Source organism: Prinia subflava, chromosome 1 (genome assembly GCF_021018805.1).
Source record: "Prinia subflava isolate CZ2003 ecotype Zambia chromosome 1, Cam_Psub_1.2, whole genome shotgun sequence".
In the NCBI taxonomy this organism is placed as follows: domain Eukaryota; kingdom Metazoa; phylum Chordata; class Aves; order Passeriformes; family Cisticolidae; genus Prinia; species Prinia subflava.
The window spans coordinates 130,660,040-130,680,758 of NC_086247.1; the positions used below are offsets into that span (position 1 = coordinate 130,660,040).

Genomic DNA, 20,719 nt, shown 5'->3' on the forward strand with positions numbered 1-20,719 from the left:
CTGTAAAGCAATGGGATGGCGTAACTAGGGCTGCATAATGTTTGTGAGTCCTTTTATACACTCTTTAAAATGCATCTTGAAGGTTAATATCAACCAGCTTGTATAATTTAAAGTGTTTTAGTTTTCATCTGCCATTTTGCCAGGTGGCACAATCTGGGTATAGAGATACTGATATTTCAGCTTGTTCTGATAGAACTACTGCCTGATTATGTTCTTCCTTTCCTGGAAGCACATGTGGGATCAACAAAAACAAAATGTGCTCCAAATCACCATTTGACTATTTTGACATAATACATTTCTCACCATTCACTCATTGTTGTGTTAAGAATGAGAACAAGAGCCTGCAGTGGTCTTTGCCATGAAATCTTTTGACAAATGTAACAATTTTCCCAATGCCAGCAATCATAAAGTCTCTCAGAATTAAGAAATATTTATGAGATGTTTTCAAAGCCGTGTAAGTTTTAAAAAAACACAGATTGAGAAGGAGTTTCCATAAAAGGGCAAACTGACTAGTATGACTTAGGGAGACTGAATTTTGTCTCTCTGCTGCAAGTGTGCTTAGTTCTGGTCTCTGTAATGGTCTATGTATATTTACCTGCCCATGTAAAATTAATTTTAATCAGCAAATGAAATTAAATTGTTGTTTTTCTCCTATACTAAGAGCATTCTTGCAATGTTCTAAGAATTTTGTCTACTTTTTTGAGCTTTTGGCTTTATTAAGTTAGTAGAAAGTCAGCTGTAGTGAGCACTTGCATAAATAGGATAAAAAGGAACTAGAAGTGTGCATGTAAGTAAGATTTGGATATCACTGTCAAAGTCATAAATTCCTTCTTCATTTTCCTGACGTCCTATTAGTGATGAAGAAATTGATGTAGTATTATATATACAATGTTATAACTAGTTTACTTTCTAATACTTCCCTTTTTTGCTTTTATTTTAAATATTTCAGGTTGCAGATGGTCTGAGAAAAAAACTGCACATCGAAATACATTCATCAGTCCGAATTAAGTCAGTTGAATCTATTCCTAAGAATCCTGTATCCCTTACACTGCAACCCAAACAGAACTTAGTGAGTTATTGCTGGTCACATACTTGTTCATATATTGGGAAGCTGATAAGGTTGTTCTGGTCAAACTGAGGGCGGAGAGGGGGAAATGAGGGTGTTGTGTTTATTTCTTTTAATTTGTTAGATGATGATCTGGAAGTTGTCTATTGTTGACTGTAGAAATCATTCCAAAGAATTTTTTTGGTATAATTTCTTGTTTTTACTTTTGACTATGTAAATTTAAGTAATTTAAGTTAATAGGGTGCTATGACCTACTTAAACAGAGCTTATCTAGTACTTGTATTTTGATCAATATACTGTAAACATCAAGTCATTAAATTTTAGGTTGCTCTTGGTAGATAACTCCGGATAGTTACACTGCTAATTGTAAGAATATCCTGTTTAAAGGAACTAGTTAATATCACAGAGGATGGAGAAAATTTAACTCCTGAGTTTTGATTTGTTTTCCTGAAGCTGTTAAAGGATATAGCACTTTTAACTCATAGCACATTTAAAATCATAGGGTTTTTTCCATTATTCTCAAATTTCGAGAATTTCTGATGTCTTTCTTGTTAAAAAGGATGTTGACATGAAGGAGACATGGCACTGGTAGAGAAAACATACTTTTTTCTTAAGTTAGGTCTCAAGTATAAAAAAGTCACTGTCAAAATAGCAACAATAATTGATAATAATTTTGCATCAGACCTTCATTTGAAGTACATTAATATGGGTTCAAACCTAGTAAATATTAAGTGTATGCATTTAAGCCTATAAAAGAAACACAAAACAGAAAAAGAGTCAGAGTTAAGGAGTAAATATCCAGTTTGTCCTCTGGGAGAAGACATGCTTTAATTTTTCCAACACTGCAGTGCCCAGACAATTGTAGTGAAAGTATCATAATTTGTATGTCCTGTTCAGTCTTTTGCTTTTGTTTCTTTTCCTTGTGGTTAATATTTATTTTTTTAAGTTACATCATTGACTCCCTCAGTTTTCCTATAAGGGAGGCATATTCTGAGTGAGTGTCAGTGACAGCAGGAACATACTTAGTACCAGTCCTCACAGTCCATCCAATGTGTCCCTGGAATTATGTGGAATATGGAATTATTTCTTCATAACTTGTGTGACACCGGCCTGATTATTTCCCATGTTAGCTCCCCTTCAAAGCTTTAAATGCAGCACTTGCCATCATAGCAAGGCTTAGGTGTGTTTGTTCTTTGTCCCCAATAGTCTAACTTGGTTTCTTACCTACAGAACTGCATTATTTTTTTTATATTGGAGATAAAAGGATTATTACTATGAACCTTCTGGGTCCTGTCCAAGTCAGAAAATTCTGTGATAGTCTGGCATTAGTCTGCTAAAATCGTAAAAAAGTAGTTATGTGTGCTCTTGTATATTTTAAATACTGATTTCTCCTTTTCCTTTCTAATTCATTTAAAGGTTTTTTAATTCTTGGAAAAAAAACCCAGACAAATGCAGAAAGAATTGTTACAGTAACTTTCATTTTCCTTTCTGAACACTGCTTCCAGCATCTTCATGGATTCCCCCTTTTCTACATGGGAATTATGCATCTGTGATTAGGAACTTAGCCAAGAGATACAGACTATAGATGTAGACTCAATTCCTTTTCCTATTCCAGTTATCCAGGTGATCTGGGATAAGTTGCTTGGTCTCTGCCTGTCTGTTGAAGGTTGTTGGTGATGCCCCTGAACTGGCTAAGCCCAGGGTTCTTTTTATAGGAAAAGGGCTTACAAGGAAGAGAGGAGTGTAGTGAGCACCTGAAATGAGTCTCAGGTCAATATCAGTGCATGTGTTCAAACCCAGGGTCTGAGCAGTGCCCTTGCATCTGGGAAGGCAGATAAGTAAAACAAAATGAGAAGGTTTTCCTCACCCTCAGATCAGTGTTCTGAGGGAAAAATGTTTAGAGGTGGTCTAATTCTTAGCTGTGGCCATAGCAGGGGCTGCACAGATGCTTTCCCAAGAGCAGTTGATGGAAATGGTGTTTGTTGGCAAAATGCTGTTTTCTGAAGGAATAAAACTCTTACATCTTCCATCTCTCTGCTGCCATAAGAGAAACAAATGCCTCATGCATAGGAATAAAACATTTTTGCATATGAACACCTGGTTTTGTTTACCTTCTTCTTTTTTCTTATTTAGCATAAAGATATACACGAAGACGATGTTAAATGTGCATTCAGTTCCTGGCTGCAGGATTCCACTACTGATGATCACCCGTGGATAATGACAAGCACAGACTGTGTACACCTGTCTGTTAGAGAAGGCAAGGATAATACTGTCCTGTCTACTGTGGAATTACTTAGCCACTATGCCAATTAATTTCTATATACATCTTTTAACATAGCTGATACCTCTTCACACTGAAAGTGTAAGCTTGTGTTACCCTTTGATAATGATGAATCTTTTTTATTCTTTCATTTTGGATTATATTGTAGTAATATTCTAATCTGTCTTATCTTGTGAGGAATGAAAACTTAATTTACTTGGAGTTTTAATAGTTGTTCATTGTGTTTCTACAGGAATTGAAGAGTTTGTCCTTAGTGCAGCACACCCTGTGCACGTTGAAGAAAATAAGTCTGAGGATATTTTTATACTGAGTCCCAGTTTGCTGCAAAAGACAAATATACAAGTAAATATCACATAGTATCAGGTATCAAGTAATTTAAATTGTTATATGTGTTCAAAATATATTGCATTTTGTATATATTATATTTCAGTTTCCCTTTTAAAGCAATCTATTCATTAAATTATATCTGCATCCTTTATGCCATTTTGTAGCTTGAGGGCCTGCTGAAATTCCAGGCATGCCATGCTTGTCACTGAGTGTCACAGAGTTTGCAATCAAACTCTCAGAAAAATCAGTTAGAAGAGAGGAAAGTCAGTACTTTCTGTACTGATGCCCAAGTTTGAACATCCTTATATTTATTTGTATATTTAGTTGTTCTCTCCCTTGGTAGCTAAACCGCTCCTTAGTGTTTCTGGCAGAACAGAAGCTTGTTCTGGCAAAGATGAGACATTTCCCGTTCAGACCTACCACACTCACCCTGCCTTTTCGCTGATACAGTTTCTGTGCCTTCTGTTTCTTCCATATTTCCTTTCTCAGGAGAATAAATATTTCTATTTAATATTAGAATTACTGCTTCCATTAATAATTGCAGTTGATCCACTGCCCGTTACTTCAGGTTTATCATTATAGGAGTGGGATAATTTCTTTTTTTTCATTTTTAAACATATAGTGAATTTTAGTGGAGAATTAAAGGTGTTTTTTGGCTGTTTAGAATAGAACTTGTCTGCAAAATTTGGAATTGCTGTTAAAAAATAAAACAAGCTCTTTTTTTACTAGAAGTAAAGTATAAGAAGGCTTTTAGAAATTGTTCAAGTGACTGGAACTGAGATCAAAGAGCAAAACGCATTTCTTAATAGGTGTGTCAACATCTCCTACTAGCCTGTTCTTACCTATGAACCTCTGCAACCTGTTTGCTTGCCCAGCTTCCCATACTAGCTCCCTGGTGAACAAGATGGAAAAATCCATGGCAGGTGTTTTGTCAGGTTACTTTTCACCCAGTCAGATTCCTGAAGAGTTTCACTGTTCCGCCTCATGAGATTTCCTGCCAGCAGGACAGGGGGTAGCACAGGAGAAGGAACAAGCTGCAGGAAGGGGAAGAGACAGTGGGCTGCACAGTCTGTTATAAACAGCACTTGGCCCAAAATCTAATCTTACATTGTTAAATTACTGTCAACACTAGATTGTATTTTGGAAGTAGTTGTACTTCTTCCATTTCACCAGTGCACCTTTCTTTCAAGCACAACAAAACATACATTGTGCTTGAAACGTTGTGCAACGTTGTCTTTGCACAATTCCAGAAATGGCTGGTCACTCCATAGCTTTCTTCTGTAGTTACATTTCATCTGAAGTCCTTACTCTCCTTTTTTGTAGGTTCTTTTACATCCTGTAAGTAGAAAAGCTGATGATGACAACCAGCCACCTATGCCTGACAGAGACAAGAACCCTCCATACCACCAACTAAGCGATCTGGGGTGAGACATTTTCGTAGGAAAAAACATGGGATGGAATGGGGATGAGAATTAGAAAAAAACAACTGTGGGAAATGGATTTACAGAGATTCTCAAAGCCTGACAGAAGGCTCACAGAGTATGCATCTGTATGCAAACTGAGATAAAAATGCTGACTTAGAAATGCCATGGAATAGGACAGACATTGTTGAGAGAGAAGTGGAACTGGAAACAAGTTTCAAATGATGGCCTTGCAAATAGACTAGTTACTTTGGAGAAATAGAATTATGAAAGATGCATTGTAGTAGGACCCACGAGGGGTTATTTCAGATGATTGGCTTTAAGGCATTAGCAGCATTGTGTGGCAGAAGCTGATAGGCCAAAAATCGATTCTAATGTATTGTAATTGGGAAATAGCTTGGCTTCTGATTGTGATGGCATGAATTGTAACATCTGTACTGTCTCACCCTTCACATGAGACTGAAAATGGAATAAAAGTTTTTAAAACACCTCTCAGGAGCCCCATCTCTGGGTCAGAAAAAGGCAAAATCCGACAAATAACATTGGTGGGAATGCAGACTTTTTGGAAACTGTGCCAGATCTAAGCAAAACTGTGCATCTTCTGGCTTGTGTCAGGTTCAGACTTTACCCTACTTACGCAGATGGTTAATTTTGTCTTGAATGATCTTACTGCAGTGAATAGAAAACTTCATGTGTCGAAAGGTACTCAAATACTGAAAATTCCAGCGTGTCTGCCAGTAGGATGGAAGGTCTCAGAACTGAGACTGCCTCAGCATGGAAACCCAGAACTGAGCTTTAGAGGAAATACTGATAGTTCAGCGGTTTTTGATGTTCTAAGTAGTGTGAACAGACTTCTACATAGCAGCAAGGGACTGTGGGGTGGTTTTAGCTAGCGTGTTCAAATGAAACAAAATTTGTTAGTTGCATTCTGCCAATGCATGTCCCCCAGTATCTTCCACCTGTTTACTTGTTCAACTACATTCAATAGTAAGGATTTCAAAGAACTGTAGTTCCTAAAATTTTTGTCACAATCATCAGCTGAGGACAGAAATGAGGAGTACTGTGGTTGTAAGTACAAGAGAAAACAGTGGTACTGTGTAGCAAATGTGAAGGGATGGGAGAGGAGACATGAGAGGCTTGGAGTATTGTGATAGTGGGCTGTCAGTGCTGGGAAAGGCAACTGAGAATACAGTCTGTCTGCATTCTAACTTCCCCATGGTGCAAGCTTTTACTGCCTACAGTGTATGCACTGTGCCACCCTAGGCCGTTTAATCTTTCCCCTACAGAGGAGTGGACACATTAGGAACATCTTTATTTGAACATGTAAGCCACAGTCTTCTGGGGCGTCCTTTATCTCAAAAGCTGGCTGCTCATGCTGTGGGACTGCGAAGTGGAGGGGTGCTTCTCACAGGAGGAAAGGTACTCACTTCTGCTTTCCTGCAAACCCCTGCACATTATTTCCAATGGTTACAAACGGGTTGATGTTAGTTTTCTCTGATACTATGCATGTTCCAAAGAATAAAGAACAAGCTTTAAAAAAGAGCAGTTAACTGAACAGAGATAATTCAGTAAAACATTATCTCACACACACACAGATGTCTTGAAGATGCCAGCAAGGCAGTTTCAATAGGGCATTAATCTACTTTGTGTTTATATTATGATAAGCACCTCTTGTCTTTTAAGTATTTGAATGAAAATAAGCACATATTTTCTCTTGTGTTCTAACATAAAATGGCAGTGGAATTGATACTGTTATTTTCCTGTTGCCTCTTACAGTGATCCATTCAATACCATATGTCACTGAACCTAGCAGATGTCTTAACATTGAACTCAGTGGAATCAGATCCAGAACATTGTACTGGATGTATCCACTCTGAATTTATCTTTGTTTCACTCTAGGGCTTTGGTCCCTACCAAGTGATTCAGAGGCAGAATACATATTTACTTCTACTCAGGAATAAACCCCGTGTGTGTACAGCTTCCCCAGCTTGTTGACTGGTGCATACTGTGACAAAATCAAGCAAACACATTGGCTCTGTCAATTTACTTTACTTAGTTTACATTTATTTTTGTAGGGAAGTGGAAAGTCAACATTAGCAAAGGCCATCTGCACAGAAGCTTTCACTAGACTGGATGCTCATGTGGAAGTAATTGATTGTAAAGCTTTAAGAGGTACGATAATGGTTTCTTTTAATCTCGAATGTTCATTGTACAATGAAGAGCCACAGTTACAAAGTATGTGGTCTGAATAATTTTTCTAGCATTTTTGCTGTTTTCACAAGGATGTTTGATGCCTCTCAATTAGTATCTTCAACAGTCTGATGAAAATACAGCTACTGTAAGTTTATTTCACACTTTTATCAGCTTCTGTCCCGCATACCACTACCAATCAAACCATGCTTGGCATGCTAATTTCTAATTGTTACAAAACAGGAAGAAGTTGCAAAAATTGAACTGTATGGGGTTTTTGAGCTGTGCTAGCTGAAACAAATGTTTTGTAACAAACCATAAGTGTTAAAGGATACCTGTATTCAGTGAAAGGATAACACAGGCACCAAAGAAGGATAAAATGACCAACTGAAACCTGATGTATGGTGGCATATTTACTAAACTAGTGTATTTGGCAATAGACATGTAACATTTTTAATTATAGATGATGAGATGACTCCTTAGGCTTTGTGAGTTCAAAATAATTACTTTGTACAAAGATGGAAGAACACGAAGGAGGCATTTTTCTGCTCTTGCATTTCACTGGCTTTTCTAAATAGTCTTGCTGTTACAAGGACAGAAAATACTCAACTGTTTTCTTATGGAGCCCTTATATTTCCTCGGTATATTCTTTTTGCTTAAATCACTGCATAAGCTGGTGCTCCTTGCACCAGAGAAAAGGGGAAAGATTGCTAATGAGCATTTGCTCTGGGATTTTTAGTATCTATTTTAGAATGCTGCTGATATTTCTCTGCTTTTAGACTTAGGTCTGGAAATTAGATTTGTAGGCTTCTATAGTGGTTAGTAAAAGATGATTAATATAATTTTAGAACACGTGGCACCTTCTAGTAGTTTTTTGATTGAAGATGTGGACTCTTTCTTTAGTGGTTGTTGACTCTGGTTTAATCTTTGTATCTGGATTTATAGATGTAAAGTCAAAATAAACAAAACACTGTGATTTTTTCCTGATATTCTGTGTCATTCTAATAGTATTTTGTTTTAGGAAAAAGATTAGTAAACATAAGGAAACATGTGGAAGAAGCTTTTTTAGAGGCAGCATGGAGACAACCATCCATTCTTTTGATGGATGATCTTGATCACATTGTCGGAGTACCTTCTACACCAGAGCATGAGAACAGCCCTGAAACTGTTCAAAGCAATAGACTTGCTTATGGTAATACTGTTCTACCTTTGTCTGGATAGAAATATAATGCATCATAGAATTCTTACACCTGAGCTGTACTGTCCTAGCTGAACAATCCTGTCTGTACTATTATTGTCTCTGGGCCATGTGATATTCAGGCAGAGACTCACAAGTTGTGGTGTGTAGGCATTTGTGGACCGCTAGCTGAATCAAAATAAGGCACTTTGGATCTTGGAGCAGTCCTTGCCCATGTGCATCCACCACTGGTGCTGCTGGTGATGCCTGCTGTCAGTACCACTGCCAGTGCTTGGGGCTTCTCTCTTCTTTTTTATATCACTCATACACTCAAATATGTTGCAATTGATTACAAACTGCAGATGAACCTTTAACTGACAATTACTGATAAATAGATTTTTTGTTTTCCATCACTATTATTTATAATTACAGTGATACATCAGTTTGATACTTACTGATGTTGAGAACCAGCTTCTTTTAGATAACTACCAACTTCTTTACCATCCTGCTTGGTACACATTGTACAACTTCTGTTTTGTTTTACAATGTAACAGTCCACAAATGTTAAAAATAAGATGATCAGTTGTAGTTTGACATCCTGTATATGGTTCCCTTTTATTCCTGAAAGTCTAGGCAATGCTAAGTTGCAAATTAAATCTACATGACCAAGATTAATAAAGCCACAGCAAAAAATGCCTTCTATTTCTTAGCTTGGTTTGAGGGAGTTAGCATAGTTTTTACTGAAATGCTTTTGAAATTCAGAAAATCTTACTATAGTTTCTTCCTAAAAATGTGCTAAGTTACATGAAGAATTGTTTGGTTATCTTATGACTTCTACTTAAAGGTACAATGCATACAACAGAGCTTTAAAGATTTTTTTCTTGAAGATCTACCTTGTATCCTTAATTTTTTTTACTTTTATGTATTACTTTTTTTTATGGAGTGCTTATTTTATAGGCTTAAGATCTGGTTTTTCTCTATAACCTTTCCTTTTTTGTTTGCATGGAGGGAGTAGAAGCACACAAAAGTAGATGCCGTCAGTGACGTTACAAAATCAGTTTTTAAAAAGCTCTACTGATGGCATTTTCTTAATGGAATGTGCTGTCTTAGAGAGAATCACTATACCTTTTTTTTCCTAGTTTGAAAAAACATCTGTAAACATGGGAATAAAAATAATGTTACAAAGCTGTTATATTTTGTGTGCACTAATGCTGCTCTCTGGGTTAGGGTTATTTTTGTTCTCTTGCAATTCATGCAGCAATATCTTCTGTGTTTAGTTTTGAAAGATCTGATAAAAGAAGTTATTTCCATGGGGAGTTTGATTGCATTAATTGCCACGAGTCAGTCTGAGCATTCCCTTCATCCCTCCCTGGTTTCAGCACAAGGAACTCATATATTTCAGTGCTTCAAATGTATCCCATCTCCAGATCAGGTAAATTCAAATAAAAATGGTTAAAATGTTGTTTGCCTTCCCAGAAGCCTCAAATATGATGCTGGAACAGCTGCAAAAATAGTAGATTACACTTGAAGATGAGAAAAAAATCTGGAAATCTTAGAAGTACTTAAGTACCTCAGAACTTATATCTGTCATTATAAAGTTAAAAAAAATAAAAACAGTCCACTGAAAATTCACAGCTGGCCCCACTCTTCAGTGGTAAGAGGAGGGTGTATTCAGAGGACATTTCAATTCAACATAAAACAAGTCAGGTTGTCTAACTCAGGTGAGATAGGCATGTTTCCTTGTTACCTCTAAGGGGATGCTGAAGAAGCAGCTTTGTAAAACATGTAAGTCATTAAGTTAGAGAAATTAAATTAAGCATGCAGTTTCTTCACGGCTCAGTGAAATAAGTATGTCCCTAGAACATTTTAAAAATTATATTAAAATTAATTGTTAATTTTATGGGACAGTTTTAAGTTTTTTTCCATATTAATACTATCCCTCTACTTTTGAACATAGTCCAATTTGAAAAGAAAATGGATAGAAGAATGAACAGTATTAACTTTCATGCAGGAGAAGGCAGATGCTTTGAAACCCTCATCCCCTAATGACTCATTTGTATTTAACATGAGTTGTTTCTGTCTCTGTGTCTTTGGTCACAGGCCAGCAATTAAAAGCCACTGAGGAGGGGATGCTGTGTTATATGCAGTTTAACTTTCTCCCAATTCCTTTAAGTCTGCATTTATTGTTTTTAATACTAATACTCAAATAAGGATGAGACATCACTGGAAAAGTAAAGTTCTCAAAAGATACCAAATTATTTGAAGTGTTTTTATCTAGCACAATATATTGCATCTCAAAAATATTCTCTGCTCGTACTGACAAAATGAAATGTGTTCTTTTTCCCATGAAACATAAGAAGTGGATATAGAACAGCAGAATATGGGGAGGAAGGGATGTTTCATTATTAATGCTGAATTTAAAGTAGCTCTGGTGAGGTGAATATTTAAAGTTATAAAACTGGCAAATTTATTGCAGTGCACCTGAAGAACTAGCATTTGTTTATATTGCTTAGGTGTTGTTATTTAAAGAGTTGGTGTTACACAAATATTTAAGGAAATTTTAGTAAATCATTCCTATTTACTCTTTGAATTCCTGAACTCCATATAAAAAGTAAACTCAATACACACTTGCTGCACAATTCTGTTTTTCAGAAGCAAAGATATGAAATGCTGTATTCCATAATAAAGAAGAAACTGAATTCTGATCTGAAGGACTTCCCTGATCTTGACCTCCAGTGTATTGCAAAGGAAACAGAAGGTTTTGTTGCTAGAGATTTTTCTGTGCTGGTTGATCGTGCCATTCATTCCTGTGCTTCTAACCAGAATGCATCAGATAATGGTGGTATGTTGGCAACAAAATCCTTTGTTTCATAGTCTTACTTCTGTTATCCAGAACTGGTGGAATAATACAGAAAGAAACTCCCAGTTTTTATATTCTATGTTTAAAATTTCTTTAATTGTTACATATTGTAAGGAGTTAGTTATTGGTAGTCTGTGTGTTTGGATTTTTTTCAGGATTTTTTTTTCTTTTATTTTTTGAAGCAGATTTGAACCTGTCAACTGTGGATTTTCAAAAAGCTCTGAAAGATTTTACTCCATTAGCTCTGAGAAATGCCAACCTTCATAAACCTAAAGACCTTGGCTGGGACAGGATTGGTGGCTTAAAAGATGTGAAGCAAATACTCAAGGATACCATCATGTTACCTGCAAAGGTACTAAGTTCCTTTAATTAGTTACTTGAATTTTGTACATAATGTTTGTAGGGAAGAATTATTTTTAAGGTTTGGAAAGTGCTGGATAGAAAGATGAGAGGCTTGATTTTGTAGCTAATAAATCTTCAGATGTCTTCAGCTACTGGAAAACACTTTCTCCTTCCCCTTCTCTCTTCCAAATACAAAAGGCAGTGGCTTAACTTTACTACACAGCAAGTGTTGCTCTCCAGTGTTGGAGTATTGCCACACTTGCTTGCAGGCTTGTGATTAGGCTTGTAAAGACAACATTTCCAGCTGTTTTCTGCAGTGCTTTTGCTAGAGGAGTATTTTCTTTCAGATGAATACCAATCCAGCAATCTCACTTTATTTTACTTTAGCCTTTCTGCCTTGCTTGAAACTTGAATGTTGAGATGAGCCATTGAGCATTGATTCTACAGAAAAATGACTGAATGCTGTATTTGATGATTTCATTCAGTGATTAAAATAGGAATTTAGAACTACCAGTATGGAGAATATAAAGCTCTAGTCTGTCCCTATTCTGGCCTGTTTCCTCTTGGTAGAAAATCACACTTGTTTGTATTTTAGGTTCAAACTAGGAACCTAGTTCAACCCCAGCAAACTGAAAACATTCCAGATGAGCTGTTGGAATAATACTGGGGATGTAATAAATTACATGTGTTCTGTTTAGACAAAAACCATTACTGGTCAGTGATGTTACAGGAGATTACAGAATTCTTGCTTATTTTAGAGTATATCACCTTGAAACTCTTTTCCAGTATCCAGAATTATTTGCAAACCTGCCCATACGACAGAGATCAGGAGTTCTGCTGTATGGAGCACCTGGAACAGGAAAAACACTGTTGGCAGGAGTGGTTGCAAGAGAGAGTGGAATGAATTTCATCAGCATCAAGGTAGCAAGAGTTTAAGCTTAATATATTTGTTTTATTAACAGAATGAAATAACTTTACATAATACCTGAAACTATGTGCTTGTGAGGGCAAAATACTGAAATAAGAAACTCACGTATAAAATTTTACTTGTCTGTCTCTGGATATCCGTCTGGACATCTGATTCCTGGAAGTTCACAGTTTTATTACTGAGATTTTTTTATGTCTTTATTGATTAGGCAGAATTATAAAATTTTGTTAGGTGTTCCTAGTTTCTCATTTTTTTGTAAAAAGACCCCAAATTTTGATGGGGGTCTTTGATGATTTCCACTGGACAATGAAATTGAGCAACATATTTTAAACATTTTTTTAAAATACAGTGTAAACCTTTGCCTTATAATATAATGTAACACATGTTCTGTTATGGTACAAAAATGGAAATGATTACTTGTAAACAAGTTGGAGTGCTTGAAAATTTTTTCTGGCTTATCTAGACCCTTTGGCTGTTCTGTTCAGAGGTGACACTGTCTTGGCTGCAAGAAAATTCAGTCTAGGACAAAAAATATATGCTGATGTTGAATTACATATTAAAACTAAGAAACATGTCATGAGTACTGTTTTCTGATTATATCTTTTTAGGGGCCAGAGCTGCTCAGCAAATACATTGGAGCAAGTGAACAAGCAGTTCGAGATGTATTTAACAGGTGTGTTTTGTAAAGATTTGTGATGTTATCAGTAAATTTCACTGTTTGAAGCACAAATAAATAATTTTGTTGTCTGAGGAGAGATATGGCATCAGATCATAAAAGCATCTGAAATAATCAGATGGGTGTATCTTGGTAGGTTCAACGTGGCCATCATTGTTAAAGAGCCGCACATTTTGACTCCAGTGAGGAATGTGCTTTTGAAGCTGAACTCCCAGTCCTCTCCAGCTACAGTGCATTGGTTCATAGCATAGAATTATCTTGGAAAACACATCCTGCATTCCTTTCAGATTATTCCAGAAGATAGATTACTGTACTCGAAGTAGTAATGCACACTCAGTACCTAGGGTCATATTAAATTTGGTATTGAAGTCCTCAGAGCCAGTAGTTCATTTTTACAAATCTGCTCGTACTGGCCCTCAGTGCTCACTGATGCCAGCATATCCTACATAGCCTTTGCTTCTCAGCTTGTCAGGTGGGCAGTCTTTTTGTTAGCTGTCTGTAAGCCAAGAACTCACCTTCAGTGATTGGATTTTAGAGCTTTCGTGTATATTAATATGACAGTTGAGCACTTAGAAATGATGATGTGAGTGCAAAGTACGTCATCAAAATGAGCAGTGATTCTATTGCAGTCCAGTTTTCTAACCTCTTCAATTCTACAGACAGCAGATTTTCTATTCTGTCATTAAATACCACTGTTTTCTGAAGCAAAAAGCAATTACCTTCAATATTTCTAAGCAATTCTATCTGTGAATGAAACTTCAACAGAAAACTAAGGTGTTTTTCTCCCCTTTTAGAGCTCAGGCAGCTAAGCCTTGTATTGTTTTCTTTGATGAATTTGATTCTATTGCTCCTCGCCGAGGTCATGACAACACAGGAGTCACCGACCGAGTGGTTAACCAGCTGTTGACTCAGTTAGATGGTGTGGAAGGCCTGCAAGGTACCAATTCACCTGTGTGCTCCTTTTTATGAAGAAGTTGAGCAGATATTAATGGCATTTTTCTGCACTTTCCTAAGGAGTTTATGTGCTAGCTGCTACCAGTCGCCCGGATTTGATTGACCCGGCTTTGTTAAGGCCAGGTCGACTGGATAAATGCCTGTACTGTCCACCTCCTGATCAGGTGAGGAAACACATAATTTCACACGAGAGGCAAGGAAAAAAATCACACTAGTGGGTTTTTTCTCCTTTTCTTTATATGTAATGGCATTTCAAAAGTGGACTTGATTTCCCAGATCCAGTTACACAACAGGATAAACTGACTGATTTTAATGTCAATGTATTCACATAAACTGGGGAAAGAAAAGGCTGTTTACCACAGTCTCCTGGATCAAGTCATATCCTGTGGATCTAGGTGATTTAAAAAAAAAATTAAAAACCAGGGAACTAATCTGCAGAGAGAAGTTGGATGCAGTATAGTGGGGATAATGTTCTCCATCTTTCTTCAGAGCATGAATCCAATGGTTTTGCCATTTGCTTAAACCATAGCCAGTCTTTTGAGGTACAATGTGTGTCCTGATTCCCCATTTTATGAGAAAACATTAGCGCTGCTTATTTTCAGATTAGTTCACACATTTAACAAACATCACCACATCATTTCATGCCAAAACACATATGACAATCCTGTGCCTTAGGAGCATAGATATACTCACTTTTTTTTTTCTTTTTTTTTCTTTTTTTTTTCTTTTTTTTTCTATTTTAAACTTCTGGTTTAGAGTAAGGTCATTCAGGTAAACAGAAGCATTTCGCTTTCATCATAGTTTTCTTTACAAAAGGACAAATGAGGAGCAGAGATCACCTTCATATTTTTATGTATTTCATATATAAAAATCCCAGATATTGATTTGATATATTAGAGAAATATTTTCTCTGTGTACTACATTTAGTTAGGGTAGTGTCTTTCTAGCATCAGGGCAGTATCTTGAGAAAAGATCCTTCCTCCCTCAGAGAGAAAGTGGCTGGTGACAGGGCCGAAGCACCCTCCAGCAGTCAGGACAAGGAAAATACCACGTTGCTTTACTGACATTTTTTTTTCCTTTTTTCCAGAACTCACGCTATGAAATCTTTAAAGCTCTCAGTCATTCCCTGTCCTTGGCAAATGATGTGGACTTTCAGGATTTGGCTGCAAAAACAGAACAGTTCACAGGGGCTGACCTAAAAGCCTTATTATACAATGCCCAATTAGAGGCAATCCATACAAATTTAAATTTAGGTTCAACACAGGTAAATAAAACTGATATAAAAGAAGTCTGTCCTATTTATTTTTGTTGATACGTTTGAAAGAGTTAATTGTATCAATAGGGTTTGTAGCAAAATTATGTTTTATCTTTTTATACAGAGGATTAGCATTTCAAAATGTTTGCAGAAAAATACAAGAATAATGTAATGAATTAGTTTAAATACTTCTTAAGTGTTTTTTTCATTTAATGATAGATATTTATTGTTAAATAGATCTATGTAAGCCCAAATGTGTTTATCACAGTTGTGAGGAACAGCTCACAGATTGACAGGAGGGAACCCACACTGAGTGTCTTAGGAGCAGATAGCAAATTCAGTTTTGAGATAGCACATGTTGGAGGATAGAGGAAACAAGAACTTGGTGGGTTTGGGGGAGTTGTTCCAGCAGACTGGGTTTGACTGAGGTCAGGAGAGAAGTGGCAAGAGGATGGCAATACCTGAAATGGGCAGCTCTGCCTCGTCTTCCAGGCACCAGCTGCTACATGAACTTCCAAAATAGAGGATTCCACCCTTGGTTTGTACCCCTCATGTGACTGACAGATCCTTCCTCTTTTAGCCTCTGTTCAGCCACCTCCCTTCACGTTTTTAATGCCTCTGGTTCCAGCTGGAAAGGAGCAGGCATGGCTTCCACTACCCGGTGGCCAAAGGGAAGGGTTGGGTCAGGGGTGCAAGATGAAGAGACCCTCTTGAATTCTTTCTGCCCCAGCTGTTACCAAGGAATTGGGCTCTGAGAATGTGACTCTTAGTATTGAGAGGGATCTCCAGCATGTCTCCCCTAACACTCCCTTCACTTGTAGCATCAGTACGTAGTTGATAACCTCATGATTATCCATCATAAGAAGAGTTTGTTGTCTGAAGCAGTGGTCTCCACAGTGGTGTGCACACACCCCAGAGAGAGCACAAGGCAGTCCATTGATGTGCAGGAAGAAAATATTAGAACTTCAGTGGTACTTATATATAATTCACAAATAATATCCATATGTGTGGTAGAGTGTGCTCAGAAATTTTTGACTGATAGAGGTGTGCAGTTGGAGAGATTTGCAGACACCAGTCTTAAAGCAGCAATTCTGATTTCCACATCAGCATTTAAAGTGTGTTGGCTATGACTAAAAATGAGTACAGCAGTTAGGCACTATAAAAGTAGACTCACTTCAGCCTTCTAGAGCATTTTAAACAAGATACTAATTTGCTTGGTGGGTAAAGTTGAGACAGAGGTGGTACAACACAACACATACATGAAGATTCCCAACACTTGTTGTTACTGAGAGTGTGAGGCAGTGGAAAGAAAAAAACCTTAAAATTATCTCCTGAAACTATTTCTCTAGCATGAAGACAGAAAGTTCTTAAAGGTATTAGATTTTCTTAGCAAAATACTTAGAAATATACTCCTAGAGAAAAACTGATTACTACTAGAGTCAAATGTAAATTGATACTCTCATTTGCACTGTATATCAAATCTTTTCATGTATTTCCAGTTGTAGTTTGTTATGAGTTAACTCTTGCAATGTTCTGTTCTTTGTTACAGGATTTTGCATCTAGTTCTGATAGTGACTTCAGTCTCTCCTCCATGGTTTTTCTAAACCACAGCAGTGGCTCAGAGGATTCAGCAATAGAGGGTGAAGCAGGGCTAGAGCACTCTCTTATTTCTTTAGATATGTCTGACTTGCTTCCTGAAGATCCAAGGTCCAACATGTATCGTCTTTATTTCGGAAGCTCTTATGAATCAGAGCTGGGAAATGGATCTCCTTCAGAACTGGTAAATTACTCACTTAATGTTTTGAATTTTCTAAATATTTTTAATTGAGAAGCAGGAAAAAAAGCATACCATTTGCCTGGTTTGGTTTATAAATACAATTATGTCTGCTTTGACCTTCAGACTGTCTTCAGATTATACTTAGTAGTCCACAGTGAGGAATGGGATGGAGGAACGTGATCTGAAAAAATACAGTATGGACTTCTCTGCAACCCTGCAGGAGTTTAAAATCAAAATCCCAGAATACTACTGAATACCTTCTAATTAAGCAAATTGCATTCATATTAGATTTTACTCTCTGGTCAAATGGCTTGTTCCCTTCCAAAGTGTAACAGTAAAACAGTTCTCGAATTTTTGGTCGTTGGTTTGTTTGTTGTTATTTTCTTTAACTTAGTTTTGTTACTAAAGAGTAACAAAAGCTTTCAAGAGTTAAGCTACAGTCTCAAGAATCAATGAACCTTCTTCAGTTCCCAGTGAAATGTGCATTAACAGAATAATCAGGCCATGGAATTGTGAAAAAGAACAGAACTAAACCTTAATTTCCATCATTGTCTTTAAGCAGCAGAATTCCTGATGTGCATCATGTTGCACAGAAAGCAGCATGTTCTCTGGCCAGTTTGCAGGTAGGGATGTGCAGGTTGTCTGCCCAGCACCTGCACTGTGATCAGCTCATCTCTCGTGGCTGGCAGGTCAGCAGAAAAGGGAGTGCTGCCTCCGAGCTGCTGACAGTGAACACACGATTCCAGAGTGGTGTGTGATCTGTGGGAAACTTGTTTTCAAATGAATTTCAGTCTGTTGTAGAACTGTTACTACAAGTAGTAATCAAAGTTCTTAGAATCTTGTTTTCAAAATTGTCTTGCATTGATTCTTAAAGCAAAAAATAACTTACTTTGACATTAGAGAAGTAACTACTGACTGCTAAGATGCTTTGGTGTATTTTAGCTTGCATTATGGGTCACAGTGTTTGATTATATATAACTTTAAAGACTTAGTTTTCCTCTGACTGTGAAAATTCTTCAGCAAGGATTCCACAAGGGCTTTGATCTCTTAAAGGTGTTGAATTGGAAAGGTGCTTACTTATCAAGTGCACAGAGAATTTGGAAGTGATGAATATTTAAATTCCAAAGCTAGCTACATAAACTTGTCCAGATTTCAGAACCACTGATTTTCCTAAGTAATTAAAGCAATGGACTTAGCAGACCTTTAATCTTTTTGAGATGGGCCATTACAAAAATACTTATATATTTTTCAGACATGAAACACTGCATTTTCAAATTTGGCCTTCTGCCAAACACTTTGGCATATTAACTTAAATCTTTTCAAAAAATGACATATGTAATATATTTTAAAGTACACTTTTTGCCAGTGGAGGCAAGGCTTATATTGAACTGTAGGCTAATTCCTGATGATAGAGTTGTTCCTTTGAATCCATAATAAGTTAATGTATTTCCTCTTGTGATCACTTTAGAGCTCGTTGTGTTTATCTGGTCCAAACTCCATAACTTACGACTTCACCAGCATCACTCAGAGAGATGTTGCATCCTCACAACCTGCAATGCTTAGAGCAGCTTCTCAAGAAGGCTCCCTGGAGAACCAGGAGCAGCAAGCAGAGCACCTGAGGACAGAAGTCAGTGCTAGCAAGGCCAATTGCAGAAGCAAGAATGGAGTATGGCACTTTTTAAAATTATTATGTAGTCTTAACACTTCTCTGTTTTTCTTTCCACATTTCTTGGTGTTTCAATAAATAATTTCTGCAGTAATATTAAATACCATGTAATAAAAGTAGCAAAGATAAGTGATAGTTTGAGGAAAATAAGCCAGATGTTAGCATTCATATAATTCAATAGTTATTTCTGTTATTTATTGATATGGAGGGGGGAAAGTTGTGACTGTATGTTTAATACATTTGTCTGTACATGTAATGGGGAGGTTGCATAGTTAATGATACTGATGGCACTGTGTTTCTGTAGAAAATTCTCATTGTCTGTTCATGGCTCTCTTTCCAAGGAGGACAGCACCCTTCACCAGTCAGTGCTTCCCAAGACCACTTTAACTATTACCCAGTCTCACCTGATGACTGCTCTGCAGGGGATGAGACCATCCATTAGTCAGGAGGACTGGAAGCATTTTACTGAATTGTAAGTAATTTTTTTTATAATTTTGAATTCAGTGGAGATGTGATCTTAAAACATGCCTTATACATCAGAAACACAATAGTTTTAAATAAATGTAAGAACTGGCAGCAGATAGCTGATAGCTTTTTACAGCAGTTTTTAAAGAAATATTAGGTTACATAGTGGGAAAGGCAAACTGTTTTACCAATGAGTTGTCTTATTCATGTAGGACCTAGAAATAACAGATCAGATCCCCCTGCTATTGTGTTATAAGCCATAACAGTATAAAGAGGCTCTTTGGCCCTTCTAGGTCCTTCCTGCTTCCACTTAGAAGTAGCTCCTTGTGTTTTCAAATTGCTGGAGTTTGGCCCTCTGTAGTGGTCTCAGTGGTCTTTATAGCTGCTGTGTTTCAGAAAGGCAAGAATCTGTAGAAGTATAAACATACTGAAAAGGAGAATGTATCTCCTTGGACTGGGAGATCAAAAAGCTGGGAGAAAAATGAAGCAGGGCAGAAGCTCTCTGAGTTAGGTCTGTGGGTGATAACTCCTCCAGGCACTCTTAATTTCCATAAACATTTACTTAAACATCTGGAGTTTGTGGTGCATTAAAAGGCATCTGAAGAGGCAGACACAAAAACCACATTTCATAAGAATTTACTGATGTCTTTTATTTGTTTCCAGGTATGATAATTTTCAGAATCCCAAGAAGAGGAAAGTACAGATTGGTGCAACATTCAGACCAGGACAGAAGATGACTCTAGCTTAGTAACTTGTATTTGCTTGTAATTGCTAAACTGTAACTGGAAATGACAGATGTGATTAAATCAGATTATTTATATTCATATGGATTTATTAATGCAGCAGTCGAAGATAAGTTTCTTTTAAACTTTGATGCTGTAAAATTATGTCACATTTTATTTTGAAGAAAATTATCCTCTTTAGATTGATATTAAATTTTTTGAGAGAACACTGGTTCTGTCTAGCTGTTTATCATATAAACTTCTACATTTTGGTTTTTATCAATTTACTTGCCAAAATCTAACAATAATTTCCTGTCTCTGCTTACTTGCTCACAACAAATAGAATCTGTTCAAGTAGACTGTAATATTAATGGGGGAATATGGTTTCTAAATATTCTATAAAGCCATTCTCTGATGGCCATTTGAGAACTTAGAGGAGGGTGGTACTTCATATGAATATTAGCAGGCAAGTAGACTAATACTTCCAGAATATATTTTCCCAGCTATAGCAGGAAAAACCAGACCAAGATACTTGCATCTTGTTTTGTGCCACTGTTTGTTAATCAGAAAAATACCAAATTGCATTTCACAACAACTGCACCTTCTTACCCC

General features: G+C 36.8%; 1 protein-coding gene across 4 annotated transcripts in view; it reads left to right on the forward strand.

Moving 5' to 3' along the window:
- The window catches only part of PEX1 (peroxisomal biogenesis factor 1), a 26,896-nt gene extending 6,562 nt beyond the window's left edge, over nucleotides 1-20,334 (forward strand). For 2 of the 4 annotated variants that reach the window (XM_063412285.1, XM_063412305.1), the window contains exons 6-24: nucleotides 950-1,069; nucleotides 3,200-3,323; nucleotides 3,580-3,689; nucleotides 4,998-5,098; nucleotides 6,382-6,514; nucleotides 7,171-7,267; nucleotides 8,307-8,477; nucleotides 9,740-9,894; nucleotides 11,115-11,304; nucleotides 11,505-11,674; nucleotides 12,451-12,585; nucleotides 13,201-13,265; nucleotides 14,063-14,205; nucleotides 14,283-14,386; nucleotides 15,310-15,486; nucleotides 17,027-17,257; nucleotides 18,723-18,920; nucleotides 19,262-19,392; nucleotides 20,049-20,334. In XM_063412285.1, the coding sequence (XP_063268355.1) occupies nucleotides 950-1,069; nucleotides 3,200-3,323; nucleotides 3,580-3,689; nucleotides 4,998-5,098; nucleotides 6,382-6,514; nucleotides 7,171-7,267; nucleotides 8,307-8,477; nucleotides 9,740-9,894; nucleotides 11,115-11,304; nucleotides 11,505-11,674; nucleotides 12,451-12,585; nucleotides 13,201-13,265; nucleotides 14,063-14,205; nucleotides 14,283-14,386; nucleotides 15,310-15,486; nucleotides 17,027-17,257; nucleotides 18,723-18,920; nucleotides 19,262-19,392; nucleotides 20,049-20,133 (2,640 nt within the window). In that variant the 3' untranslated portion in view covers nucleotides 20,134-20,334. The remainder of the gene's footprint in view (nucleotides 1-949; nucleotides 1,070-3,199; nucleotides 3,324-3,579; nucleotides 3,690-4,997; nucleotides 5,099-6,381; nucleotides 6,515-7,170; nucleotides 7,268-8,306; nucleotides 8,478-9,739; nucleotides 9,895-11,114; nucleotides 11,305-11,504; nucleotides 11,675-12,450; nucleotides 12,586-13,200; nucleotides 13,266-14,062; nucleotides 14,206-14,282; nucleotides 14,387-15,309; nucleotides 15,487-17,026; nucleotides 17,258-18,722; nucleotides 18,921-19,261; nucleotides 19,393-20,048) is intronic. The other 2 variants (XM_063412295.1, XM_063412314.1) reach the window with 1 other exon arrangement.
- The last annotated feature ends 385 nt before the right edge of the window (nucleotides 20,335-20,719 follow it).